The sequence below is a fragment of the Patagioenas fasciata genome, chromosome 1, assembly GCF_037038585.1.
Source record: "Patagioenas fasciata isolate bPatFas1 chromosome 1, bPatFas1.hap1, whole genome shotgun sequence".
Classification (NCBI taxonomy): domain Eukaryota; kingdom Metazoa; phylum Chordata; class Aves; order Columbiformes; family Columbidae; genus Patagioenas; species Patagioenas fasciata.
Genome location: NC_092520.1, coordinates 28,217,762 through 28,230,692, shown reverse-complemented (window position 1 = coordinate 28,230,692; position 12,931 = coordinate 28,217,762). Strand labels below are relative to the sequence as shown.

At 37.1% G+C, this 12,931-nt stretch overlaps 2 protein-coding genes across 5 annotated transcripts in view; both read left to right on the top strand.

The window, feature by feature from the left end:
- The window catches only part of POSTN (periostin), a 460,633-nt gene that overhangs the window by 360,404 nt on the left and 87,298 nt on the right, over positions 1-12,931 (top strand). The window lies entirely within an intron of this gene.
- The window catches only part of TRPC4 (transient receptor potential cation channel subfamily C member 4), a 154,077-nt gene that overhangs the window by 117,318 nt on the left and 23,828 nt on the right, over positions 1-12,931 (top strand). For all 4 annotated transcript variants that reach the window (XM_065829353.2, XM_071805035.1, XM_071805040.1 and 1 more), the window contains one exon: positions 9,716-9,855. In XM_065829353.2, the coding sequence (XP_065685425.1) occupies positions 9,716-9,855 (140 nt within the window). The remainder of the gene's footprint in view (positions 1-9,715; positions 9,856-12,931) is intronic.

Genomic DNA, 12,931 nt, shown 5'->3' with positions numbered 1-12,931 from the left:
TTCTTCCATTATTAGCAGGAATGGTGAATGTTTCACCCCCACACCCTTATTCCTGCCCTAGTGGTCTCCTGGGTTAGAGGTTTTCAGTCTTCCATCAGGCTGAAAAAAGGCAGGTTTCCTATTCCCTGTGCAAGAACTTTAGCTGTAAAGCTGCAGTGCTAAACATTCACATGGGTCTTGGGGTACAGAATTTAAGCATTTCAGGAAAGAAAGGTGTTTTGGACGCTGAAACTCAGTCTCATGTAGAAACCTAACAGAAGCCATGAGATAGGCTTCTAAGTGCTTGTAAGACACAGTGCTTGAGACTCACTCCTCATTCAATTTCTGCTGTTCCTCTTGCCTAGGCTGTCTTAGTACTGCATATTCACAGGCTGTGGAACTCAGTTAGTTGCTTGGAACTCAAAGTGAGCATAAAATGCAATTTATGGAGAATTTAGGTTTCTTGCATGGTGAATTTTACATTCAGTACTGTGTACTTAATTTAGACTTTGAATCACAGAATATTTCAATCACTAAACTTCTTCATGGCACTGAGCTCCCAAATATGAAGTTTAGGTCCTCAGTATTGAAATATTCAAATATATACATGCCTGTTAATAGGAGAGGAAGGGATAAATAGTTTCCTACTTCCCTACTGGCTTTGCCTAGAGCTGCAGAGACAATGACAAGCTCATCTGTGCAGGACTCAGAGTTTTGAGCAACACTGTAAAGGCCTGTGTTTCATAGACAAGTTATACATTCATTTATTCTGCCTGCAGGTCTTGTATTTCTGTGTATCTAAGCCTTATGCACACTTGAAAACTGTATTTCTTAATATTAACTCCCTGATACATAATATATATACTAATATAATATATTATACAAATAACACTGAGAGAATGTAGTAAGTGCTGACAAAGATAAGGAACATGCAGATGTTTGGAGATACAACACTTCAATGAATATTAGATTGCAGTACTGTACACAGTGGATACACATTACTTTATTAATTAAGGCTGTCTATAGAAATAGTTAGGATATAAGCCTTGCTCCTTATCCTCTCCACCATATTTTTGTATTAAATCAATTTTGATAAATACATACCATGAACAGTTTCAGTGAAGATATCGAGATTAAAGGATAATGAGTAAAATCGTGCATGCTTCAGTCTTCATGTAAACCTGTTGAGCTTAAAAGAGATTTACAAGCTGTAAATGAGGATATAATTTTTCTTTGAAGAGATGTAAAGACTCCCGTGTAAAAGTACCTGAAAAAAAAATGGACCAATGCTTTTGGCTGGGTAAATTTCTCTTACTACAGTATTGTAGAGCAGAGTTCAAAAGCAGAAATGTGCAGAATTTCTACTCTATCTCCTTATTTAAGTATCTTTCCATAGCCCCTTACCCTGAACTGGGGCACTTAGCACATTTAGTTGTCCTGATTTGGAGATTAAATCAAAGTAAACATAAAGAAAGCAACTCAGGTGCCTACAAAGAGGTACCTGATCCCGTTTTTGAAGTCTGATACTTAGAGAAAGGTTGAACCTAAATAAATACCCTACAGGAAACCTGTACGTCTTTTTTCAATGCAATGGGGTGGCCAGTTTAGATACATGTGGCATCTAAAATGGTGCTAGATGCTTCTGTTTAAGCACTTGATATATTCTGAAAACACATTATCTTTCATAGAATAAATCATAGGATGAATTCATAGAATCATAGAATGTCCTGAGTTGGAAGGGACCCACAAGGCTCATCAAGTCCAACTCCTGTCCCTGCATATGACAGCCTGAAAATTCATACCATGTTTCTCTAGATCGTGACAACTACACCATCACCATCTACAGTCCACTGATATGGACAGCTTAGATGCACAAGCCTGAAGTGGTTTGGATGAGCAACTTTGATTAATTTGAACTTTATTCACCCCACTAGCCAACTTGTATTGAACATAAAAGTCAATCCAGGGTTACATTTTATTTTTTGATACAGTCCAGGCTATTTTTTTTTCCTGGCGTATACTCCTTTACCAAAACCCTGTTTTACAGAGGTAAAAAAAATAGAAGAAAAATAGCCAATAATGTTAGGATATTTGTAGCAAGTTAAATCTCCTTTAATCTTCCACTATGATAATGAACTACAATTCATTTGCATTTCTGAACATTTTGCAAAGGAAATTCAAAAGACTGCTTAAGAAAATTTAATGACTAATCACATATATTTGGAATTTATAGAAGCACTGTGAAAGTCAGTCTTCTTGCTATTCAAGTTATGAAAGAAAGTGTGTGGTCTAAAGATACTAGCTACTGTCCCTTTTGAAGACACTGCATTATGGGAACAGCTGTCCCACTTATATGGATGCCTTATTGCATAAATACTCAAGCAACTGAACAGTCTGATGCTATTGGACTGGGTGGTGAAACAAGGCCATAAATATTTGAGGGGCTGTTCAATGCTGATTGTCCAAACCATTTGCACCTGCCATTCCATAGTGGGTGAATTATATATGTATAAAACCATAATTCATAATGACATGCCTAGACTCAGTTTCATTCACAGCTGATCACGGTTTCTTAGAAATTATTTTTTTTCTTGAACCCAAAAGTAATTGCACTGCTGACACATAATCAGCAATGAATACTCTCAGGTCTGATAGATTATAGTTCATCCAAAAGGCTGGAATGCTCCATAATCCTTGTATTGTTCATTACCTTTTCACTGCACTCCGGAGGCATTACTAAACTCATCTTCACTGCTTCTGTGGGGGAAGGAATTAAATTTAATTGTACAGATGAGAAAGTGAAGACAAAGGGTGAACTGAGGTTAGATATTAAGTATTCTTAGTGTTGAGTTCTGTGCGCAGATAGGTTGAACCCGCAATTCCCAGACTCAGCTTGCTTGTGTATAACTGTCCTGGGAAGAGAGCTGGGACATAAATGGCACCTCTGACCATGTCAGTCCCAGCTCTTTGCCTGACCTGACACAGAACTAAGACACTGTGCACAGTTGTTCTGTTCCCAAACACCCATTTCCCTGTCCACAGGGGAAAGGAGAGGGTGTGCTTTTGATTTTGTGCATATTCTTTTGAAATAGCTGTATTCTGTTAACAAAATATGCTCCAGAGATTGGAAGGCCCTGAATTATGCCAGGATGCCTCTCTGTTCCTTTTGTTAACTGCACGTACCATCAGCACAGATCAGTTCATCAGCCCAGGTGTAAAACAGAAGAGATATTTCAAGCCTTATCAATGCTTACTGATTTCCCTGGAAATTACTTTGATTGAGAGCGCTTTTGATCATTAGCAGCTTGTCTCACTTCTTGTCGTGCCAGTGAAAAACTGTAGATTGAACAGTAGAGCAATGTTGAGGTTATCCATTTAATGCCTTCACAGTCCAGTGAAAATATGTTCTTCAAGAAACATACTAAAAGGTTGTTGTTGAATTTGGCATGCAGAGACTGACCCCAAGGAACCTCTTGCATCACTTAATGGCAAGAAACAAAAACAGCACATAGCAACCAACCTTTTGTGGGAAAGGTAAGGACAAAATTAGCTAGGGATTCATTAATGTTTTTAAAACCAAATATAGTTCAGGATAGTGCCTTTCATGTCTTTCTTTGACAAATCTTGATGCTACTATTTACAATGAGTCTTAAACAATAGTTATATTTCTAAACAACAAAAGACGTTGTGGAGATGGCGTAACATTTTTGTGAAGTTTCACAGTTGCTGGAATATGTATTTTATTTTTGCAGTTGCTCAAGATTCAGTACAAGAAAGGAATTCAGACAACATGTATCTAGGATTTTTTGTCTTAGAACTTAATACACCTGTGAATGCATTTCGTAGGGGAGTTTGGTTTTTTGTTTTTGTTTTTTTTTTGGGGGGGTTGGTTTTTTTTGTTTGTTTGGGGTTTTTTTGTTTGTTTGTTTGTTTGTTTGTTTTTATTTCTTTTGCATGGGAATAAGAGACTTGTTCCTTACTAGGTAGCTGTGACTTGATAATGAGATCAGGATAGATCCAGAATTTTTACAACCTGAAAATTATTTGTAAACCTTCACAAAAAGATATAGTGTCTAACCCAAGGTTTTATCCAAAGAGATAGAGAACATTTGTAAGCATACTGAGCTCCTGCTCTGCCCCAAGTTGAAAGGTGTGAATGTGCAAAATGAGTCTTACTTTATGAACAGAAAAGTAGGTCCACATTTTTTAAAAGGCATTTCAGTGTCTAATATTCAAAGATTTCAAGATGGAAATATAGTTTCAAAATCTAAGTCTACAGATAAGTATATATATACAAAGCTAGTCATGTCAGTTTTTATGTATTAATGTATCTACATACACAAAAATCTACAGATTGATCATATATAGTGTATCATATCAGTTACTGAGTTCTTAAGGATTTTTTAAAAGTCTGGTGAGGTAATTATAATTAAAGCGGGTGTTTTTCTACAAAAGTTTGTATTTTGTTTCAGTGCATTTTGTTCTTCAGCAAGAAGCATTTTAATTTTTCTCTATTTGATTTGCTTGGAAAAAATATTTTTACAATATGTAGGATTTATTTTAGAAGAAACAACATTTTTGGTCAATGTTCAGAAATTTTTACTGCAAAAAGAAAATATATTTAGCACAAAGATTCCATTTTAAATCAATTTTTTTTTTTCTGATTAGTTTTTTTCTTGCATTAGGCAAACTGGACTTCAGTCAAATGGTTGCATTTATCAGCTTGCATTTATAATACTTCACAATGCTATACAAAACCTCCCCATGGTGTCTGTCATTCGTGGAGCCTCATGTGGTCTCTGGGATTCTTGCCCTGAATTTGTCTGTTTTATTACATTAAAACCATGGGGTGTTTAATGAAATTTGTTTCTATCATCTCAGCCTGTTTCAAAATATCCATGCTGTTATTTCTCTTTTACTGCTCCAGTATCTAGTTATAAACAATACAACAAGTGCTTGAAAGACTCACCTTCATGTTTTCAATGTAAGTCCTTGATTAATGATGAGGTGAAAGATCTTCATAATGTTGATAATTTCCTCTCAAGTGGCAATAAATGATGGAGAATGGATAAGTGAGAGTATAAGAGGCAGGTGTGAAATCTAGCTATTGTGAAGAGATAGGAAGGGCACAGTTGGAGCAAAGAGGCAACCAGAATATCACAAAGATTATCCAGCTAAAACAGTGAAATATGCTGTGGGTGGAATTACTTAAGCTAAATACAGGCACCTGGAAGTTAGGCATCTGTTTTAATTCAGCCGGATCCTCCATGGTTCCCTTTTCAGTCAATGAGAAGACAGAGCCTCCTACAGATGACAGGATTATTGTCTTGGAAAAGCTTGCTTCCTCCCAGGGAAGTAAAGAGACCATTGGCCAATGAACTTGACCCTAACTTGACTGTCTAAAGGCTCTTGCTTTTATGTTTACTCCTTGTATTTGTCTGGTTCCTCTTGGTAGTTCTTCCCCAGTACCTGAGTGCAGGCTGGTGATGTCCCCTCTGCTTTGTTGAGATGTCTTTCTTGCTGCTGGACATAACATTGCTGCTTTGGCACATTGATAAGCAGACAATGCCTGGACTAGAGATCTCTTTTCTGCCCGTAACAATACACATTAGACAGTGTCATCACTGCATGTCTTCTGCTTTTCTGTTATGTTAGGTGATACTCTGGAATTGCCCAAAAGACTCCTTAGATAATAAAGTCAGGTTGTGTCCACCTATCCATAAGTCTTCTAAATAGAGAAGGGAAGTCTGCAAGGTGACAGAAGAAATGTTGCACTTATCTCTGGATATCTTTTTCTTTCTTTTTTTAAATGATAGATTTTCGTAGCCTTTTCCTGATTTTCCCAATTAATGTAACAGAACAAAATTGGCATATTGTATCAGACCCAGTGAAGACAAGAGCTGACTGACTTCCCCCTCCCTGCCCTGCCACCCTTCCTTCTTGCAAAAATATACTCTTATGATCTACAACAAGATTTCAAGACCTCTGGCTATATAGCCATAAATTAATCCTAAACAGCATAACTTGGAATCCCTGAGGTTCGTTCATAGAATAGTTCCATCGGGTAAGCTCACCACACCTTAGAGAAGTCCTCAGTTTTGCAGAAAGGCTCTGGGATTCAGAGTATGCTTTACTAGGATAACTCTTCAGGCACATTTGGGAGTATTTACAGAACTCCAGAGATCCCACTTCTTCCAGCATTCATTGTTCTAATTGAGGACCCCTAGGATACCTAGCCTTAGAGACCTGATACCCCCAAAGACTGATCTCAGCTTCATGGTGAGATTGTTCTGGAGTTGTAGATTTTGGCAATCAGCCTTAGGATTTTGACCCTTCAAAGATTTGCCTTCAAAAAGACGTTATCTGGAAGGCTCTACTGTGCATACATCGATTGTGCGTCTTTCAACACCACAGCATCCATCAGTCAGCCCTGCTTCAATTTCTCTGAAGTCTCGTAAGATCTCGGTAACTGTACTTATATATGGACTTTGCACTTCAATGCTTTGGCTGGCAAGAAAGACTAAACTATCACATTTCCAGTACAACCAATAAAATTGTAGGATGTCCAGTCTTCCATAACCATCTGCTTAAAAAGAACAAGCCCTGCATCAGGATGAACATAAAAGTTGTCTTGAATGAAGACATAAATTTAGAACCACCACCATTACAATGTCAAAGTAATCTCAGAACCTTCAGCTGCTGAATGACTTCAGCATTACTGGTAGTTTGGATTATTTGTATTTCTAATTCATAAATATCAAATTTGCAATAGCTGTATAGTCTCTTGCTCTATTTATAGTAGGTCAGTATTTCTCTGTTAATGTCAACTTTACAATTACATTTTATTTTCTGAAGCCCAGGAAGTGTTTGGAAGAACAGTCTGGCTTTTCACTCATCAAAGAAATCAAACGCAGCAGCATTAGTCAGTGTTTATTTTTCAAACTGTACATAATTCTATTATATTTTACGAAATTCCATCAAAGCATAAGATGCTGAGCAACAGTCTTATGGAGAACAGCCTTGTTGCATTTGTGTCAGTTCATGTCTTTGGCTGGTTATGAATCATGGAATATCTCAGCAGAAGACATTAATGAATCTACAGTCTCTTGCTTAAGCATGCATCTTATTAATGTCCCAATCTATTTCTGCTCCATTTTAAAGCATATTTTAAAGAGAATGCATAGGTGAGATGCATTACAGAAGAGTTTATTGAATTCTATTAACATGCGTATTGATTTGGAAAAGCCTTTTTATTGGGGGATTTTCTATCAATGCAACTGTCTGCTTTCTGTGCCATAGCAGTCTTCCCAATGTCAAGATCCTGGGGTGATGTCTGTATTATTAAATAAAAAAAGATCAAAGAACTGTTCTCTAACACTGATGCGTAGGGGCCATACCCGTATTACACAGCCTTTGGCTACAGGTCTCCTCTGAGCCTGGAGCCAGGTATTCTCAGGCTTCTGTGGCACAGTGGTTATTTTTATGTTCTGCAGTTGGAGAAGGGGTGATTCAAAGCAGTGTATGAAATGTGAGGGGTATATTGTTACCCTCAAAACAGCTGCTTTTATGACCTGATGATGCGTAACATTATGCCTAGAGGGCAGCGGAAGGGCAAGCAGAGATATTTGCAAGTACATGAAGTGTGTGTTGGAGGTTGGAGGGGACTGTGGAGGGAAGGGAGAGCCAGACACGCTGTCATCATCTTCATTCGGTGTGTCCAGGGTGCTCAGCTCTTTGAAGAGTGGTTATGTCATTTCACAGGCCGAAATGGACAGACATTTAGGAGCCTGCCTACTAACCCTGTGAAGGGATGTTCCCTTTGTGATGGCACTTGGGCAGTTAACAGCAGCAGTGGATGCTGTTAGTGGACATTGATACCTGCCATGAATTAACATTCAGCAGTTTTCTTACTGTGACTCACAACAATTTATTGCAGCTAGAAAATAAATATTAGCTTCCTTACAGTGCTATATTTTGTGTATTAGTTTTATCTGGTATGCCTAAGTTAGAGCTGAAATCAGCCTGTCTAGGCTGTTGTAGACATTAAAATGGGAATGTCCCACTTTCATGTCTACATGTTTCCACCATGGGCTTTTCTGAGAATATGTTTCCCCAGCTCTGCAGAACGTTGAAATACTGATGGTGGTGTGGTTGAAAATGAACCCTCTGAAAATAAAAGTTGCTGAACTAATCAGATGATTCAGATACTCCCAAGACTTATGATTACAGATGATGACACAAAGAAACAAAATGGGAACATGCAGCTGAGATTTGAGGGGAGAAGGTAGTGAGGAAGGGAACCTCTCCTTTTGAAAGCAACCAGGAGACAGAAAGAGTCAAGCCAAAACACTATGAACTGGCATCATGTTTGAGAGACGACACAAGTTTTCCACGCAGTCAACTAGAAGATCATCGAAACACAATATTAAGGTTAAAGGTGAACTAAACCCAAACTAGACTGAGGCAGGACTCTCTAGGTGCTTGCATGAAATTTGTTCAGCATTTTCTAAAGCAAAACATCATAAACAAGTGGAGAATAACTATGTTGAATTAGCTGTATCTCAGCATCTAAATGTGAGAGACTGTTCTCTTTTGTCACGAATTTTGTCACTTTAATGAGCAAAACAGTAACAAATTCCTTTAAGAAAATAATTAACTGTGAAAAAATAAAAGCTCTATTGTTCTTGTTATCAAAAAAACTCTGTAGATAGTAACATGAAATATGCATCTAATGTTCCATGTTGTTTTATCATACCATATTATACAATAATGTGGAGGGTTTAATGTTTATGGCATTAAGAGTCTCCACACAGTTGTCTCTGGAGCTGTTAAATCAAGTTTATCTCAGACAACTTGCACAATTTCTCACTGGGATTGAATATTTCTGTATCACTTCATGTACAGTGCAATGTGTGTTCTGCACACCTGAAAGCAGTTTCTATTCCTTCATGTGACAGGACAAGAGGAAATTGTCTCAAGTTGCACCAGGGAAGGTTCAGATTGGATATTAGGAAACATTTATTCATGGAAAGGGTTGTCAGGCATTGGAACAGGCTGCCTAGGGAAGTGGTGGCATCACCATCCCTGGAGGTGTTAAAAAGATGTGTAGATGAGGTGCTTAGGCACATGGTTTAGTGTCAGTGTTAGGTTACAGTTGGACTTGATGATCTTAAGGGTCTCTTCCAACCAAAATGATTCTATGATTTTATGGCCCAAAGGAAGGAATCAATAAAAAAATATTCTGCTGGAGACACAACTCTTTCCTGTGGCAAAGGGAGACTTTACTTCAGGATTGACAACAGCATTAGAAATTATCTTCCATATTGTGTGGGTTCCAACTGAAATAAATTAATATGTTGGATTGACTCCTACAGTCATAAATTTTCCAGTTTGAATTATATTGCAGCAGATACCAAGGACAGAGTTGGCAGTTGTGACTGGTTTTAAGACACGTTTTATAATTATTAGGAGACTATAGGAAAAGAGATTAAAGCAAGCCAAAGAAGTTGTCCTTGTGCAAGCAGATGAATTTTTTGTTTTTGCCTGACAAATTAATTCCAGAAACATTAATGGAAAGATATAACTTCACCTAACTAGATGTGTAATTTAGAGCACTTATCCACCTTCATTTTATAATTAATGTAAGGAGAATCAGGCCATTGTGAGATAAATGTCTAGAATAGTGACAGCCTTTTTATTTAATATTCATTCTTAATGAATTATGTTCTATTTACAGGTTTTATCTGGGGTGAAATTAAACAGATGTGGGATGGTGGACTACAGGACTACATTCATGATTGGTGGAACCTCATGGATTTTGTAATGAACTCCTTGTACTTAGCAACAATCTCTTTGAAAATTGTTGCATTTTCAAAGGTAAACTTTAAAAAAAAATTCAACAAAATAATTAAGATAAAATAAATTAGGCTTCTTCAAACATTTTTTCTGTATTTGGAGGTTTTCAGACACAGGGATGCAAGAGATGTATGATATGCTCATTGAATCTTCTGCAGCTATAACCAGAAGCTAGACCAGGTTAAGAGTAAACAAAACATTGCGATTTTTACTTTCTTCTTCTTGGTCCAGGCAATCTTTTGGTATTTGATCATTAACAGTCATACTGTAATTTTATTGGAAAAGTAAAATCATTGCTAATATATAATAATGTTTACACAAAATTATGTTTTATGTTAGTCTTTGCCTATTTTTCAGTAAGGAACTATTGTGCCTACGACAATTTTATGCACCACACAAAACTTTCAGAGAGCATTACAAGAAAAATATTTACTCAAAATTAGGGGAAAAATAAAAAGCTGTAGAACAAGATTTTAATTTTGTTTTGAAAATGTATGATAAATGCAACATGAAGAAGTAAAGCTGAAGGCGATAAAATGTTCACTTGAAGCTGGGTATGTTCATTTTCTCACCATTTTCATGGACTTTTATGAATAGTTTTATATTCCTGTTCTTTGAAGTATCTTCCAGCAAAACAACCTTTCTTTCCAAACCCATGGAACATGTTACATTTTGTATGTATTCAACATGAATCCATAATATGATAGAAATTCCTCAGAAAATGAAATATTTTACTCAAAAAATGGTCTCAAAAGCAAGGAAACCACATCTGAAAGGAAATGAGAGTATTTCGTAGCATCTGTTATGGAGCTCTTATATCATCCAAGTAAAAATAACAAACCCCTTTCTACTGGCCACTGTGACCAACTTTATATTTCCGCTGTTTCACGTTCCCTGCTACCAGCCACCCTGTATGCATGGAAAGAGATTCTCTCCTCTGCCAAGATCCTTTTGGCTGGGAAAAGGAGAGAGATGTTGAGTGGCCGGCTACAGCTCCCTATCTTCCAACAGCAGCTGTTCCTGATGCAGCCCTACCATAAGTACAGAGGAACACAGAAACTTCTAATGTATATCATCTTGTGTCTGTTCACAAGGGTCAGTCAATCAGGGTAGGGATGAGCAAAGACCTGGGATCTGTTCACACACCAGCCTCCCCCTGTGACAAAAGGTTTTCTGGCTCTCTGGCTGCTATCCTTTGGAAGTTTTCTCACTCAAAGAAATTTGGAGCTGTTGCCTGAAAGAGCAAGATGCTCAGAAGTGTGAGGAAAGTTGTCATTTAAAGGCCATGAAATGTCTTTTTACATACAAGGATGCCTTATCATGAAGTGACTGGAAAATAAGTAGTTATTTCCCTGTCCTGTGTAACAAAGCAAGAAGTTCATTGAAAATGCATTGCAGATGGCCAATAATTCTCTTTAGAATAATATTAATTGGAAGACATTATAATCCTTTCATTGCTTCTGCTTTACAGTAATCAGATTCCAGGGTGACAGTATCTAGAATAATGTGCATCCATTAATCTCCAAATTAGTGCTTGCATGCCAGCCATAATCAACACAGTGCATAAAGCAATATCTTTGGTTCTGTGGCTATTATTTTTTAACTGCACATGCAATGGGCTTAAAAGGCCCTCAGTTGTGGTAGACAATTGAAACACATGATGATGTAATCAACAGAGTAATGCAAATGTAATGTAATACCCAGCCATATTTTCTTCAAATACCTACAACAGGTGAGATTGAAAGGATGCCAAATGTAACCAGTACGTTTTGATGTAAAACTTTTATTTTCATTTCCTAAACCTTGCAAGACACGTTTTTCTAAAATACAGCTTTTCTGTATTTATGGAATCAAATAGATAAGCTTATTTCCTAGGTGCATGCTACCTTCCACGAATAAACTCAAGCCAGCTTTAACTAAGCCCCTTGAATAAAATTATGAGAGTGCCTTCATGCTACTCCCATGTGTGACAGATGTTCCTAGAGATAACATAGTGCTTATTGCCCATTTGAGGCTCTCTGACTGACATAGTAGTTAAGCAGATGTATATTATTTACAGCAGCTGATGGGATAGAGTAAAATACACCAAAGAGTGTAATTTCAGGATGAGACGACTGCTAAAATACCTCAGTTATCTGTTCCATTGCCAGTCTTCAAATAAAATGAGTACATCTCATATTTTTCAAAGGTCTATACTTTTTGTCTTTGATTGTGTATCAACATGAGAAATCTTTTAAAATTATCCAGTATATTCACTGAAAATGCTCTCTCCCCGGTAAATAATGTGATTATAAATTGTACATTGTCACATGTCCTATGAGAGTACAAGATGAATGATTTTAAGCAACCCATCTGTTTTGATAGAGGGTTATAAATATAAATAGAAATGGCTGTGCTCTAAAAAAAAAAAAAAAAAAAAAAATCACTTTCTTGGTAGATAATTTATTTTGTACTGATGCATAAAGTTAGGTGCGGTGCCAAGATATGTGCAGACCATGTTTGCTTTATCTTAAAAGTGTGTTAAACCTGAGCATTGGACCTAGCGCTGCTTGTTTCCAGTTCTGCAAGAGATCACATCAATTTCCTACTGCTGATTATGTGTCTCAGCCACAGACATGAAAAGCTAGTAGGGAAACATGTTCCTATTCAAGGCAAGAACTCTGAAAAGTTACTAAAAATACATTATTTATCTGGCTTGATGATCATTGTGTCTGATGTACTCTGTTCAGTAGTAAATAAGATTATATTTCTGTTATGCCACTGGTTCTACAGAAGCTAACATCTTATTATTATGTGTTTGCATTGGAAGGTGGTTTTGATCGATGTTTCCCCATATTCACAGACCAAATGTCCATTTACATAGTTTCAACCCCCTTCCTCCCTGAAAAACTGTAGACTTGATTCCTCAGTGTAATTAATGTTTTAAAGCTCTTTGTCAGACCATGCCCCACCCTCTTCCTACTGCTGCTCTGAAATTCAGCATAATGAATGCAAAGATTGGGACATACATTTTAAAATAGGAAGAGTTCACATTCACATGTGACCTTTCAGAAAATGACTGAAAGTTCTTTTCCTGAGATGGGTATTTATTTAACCT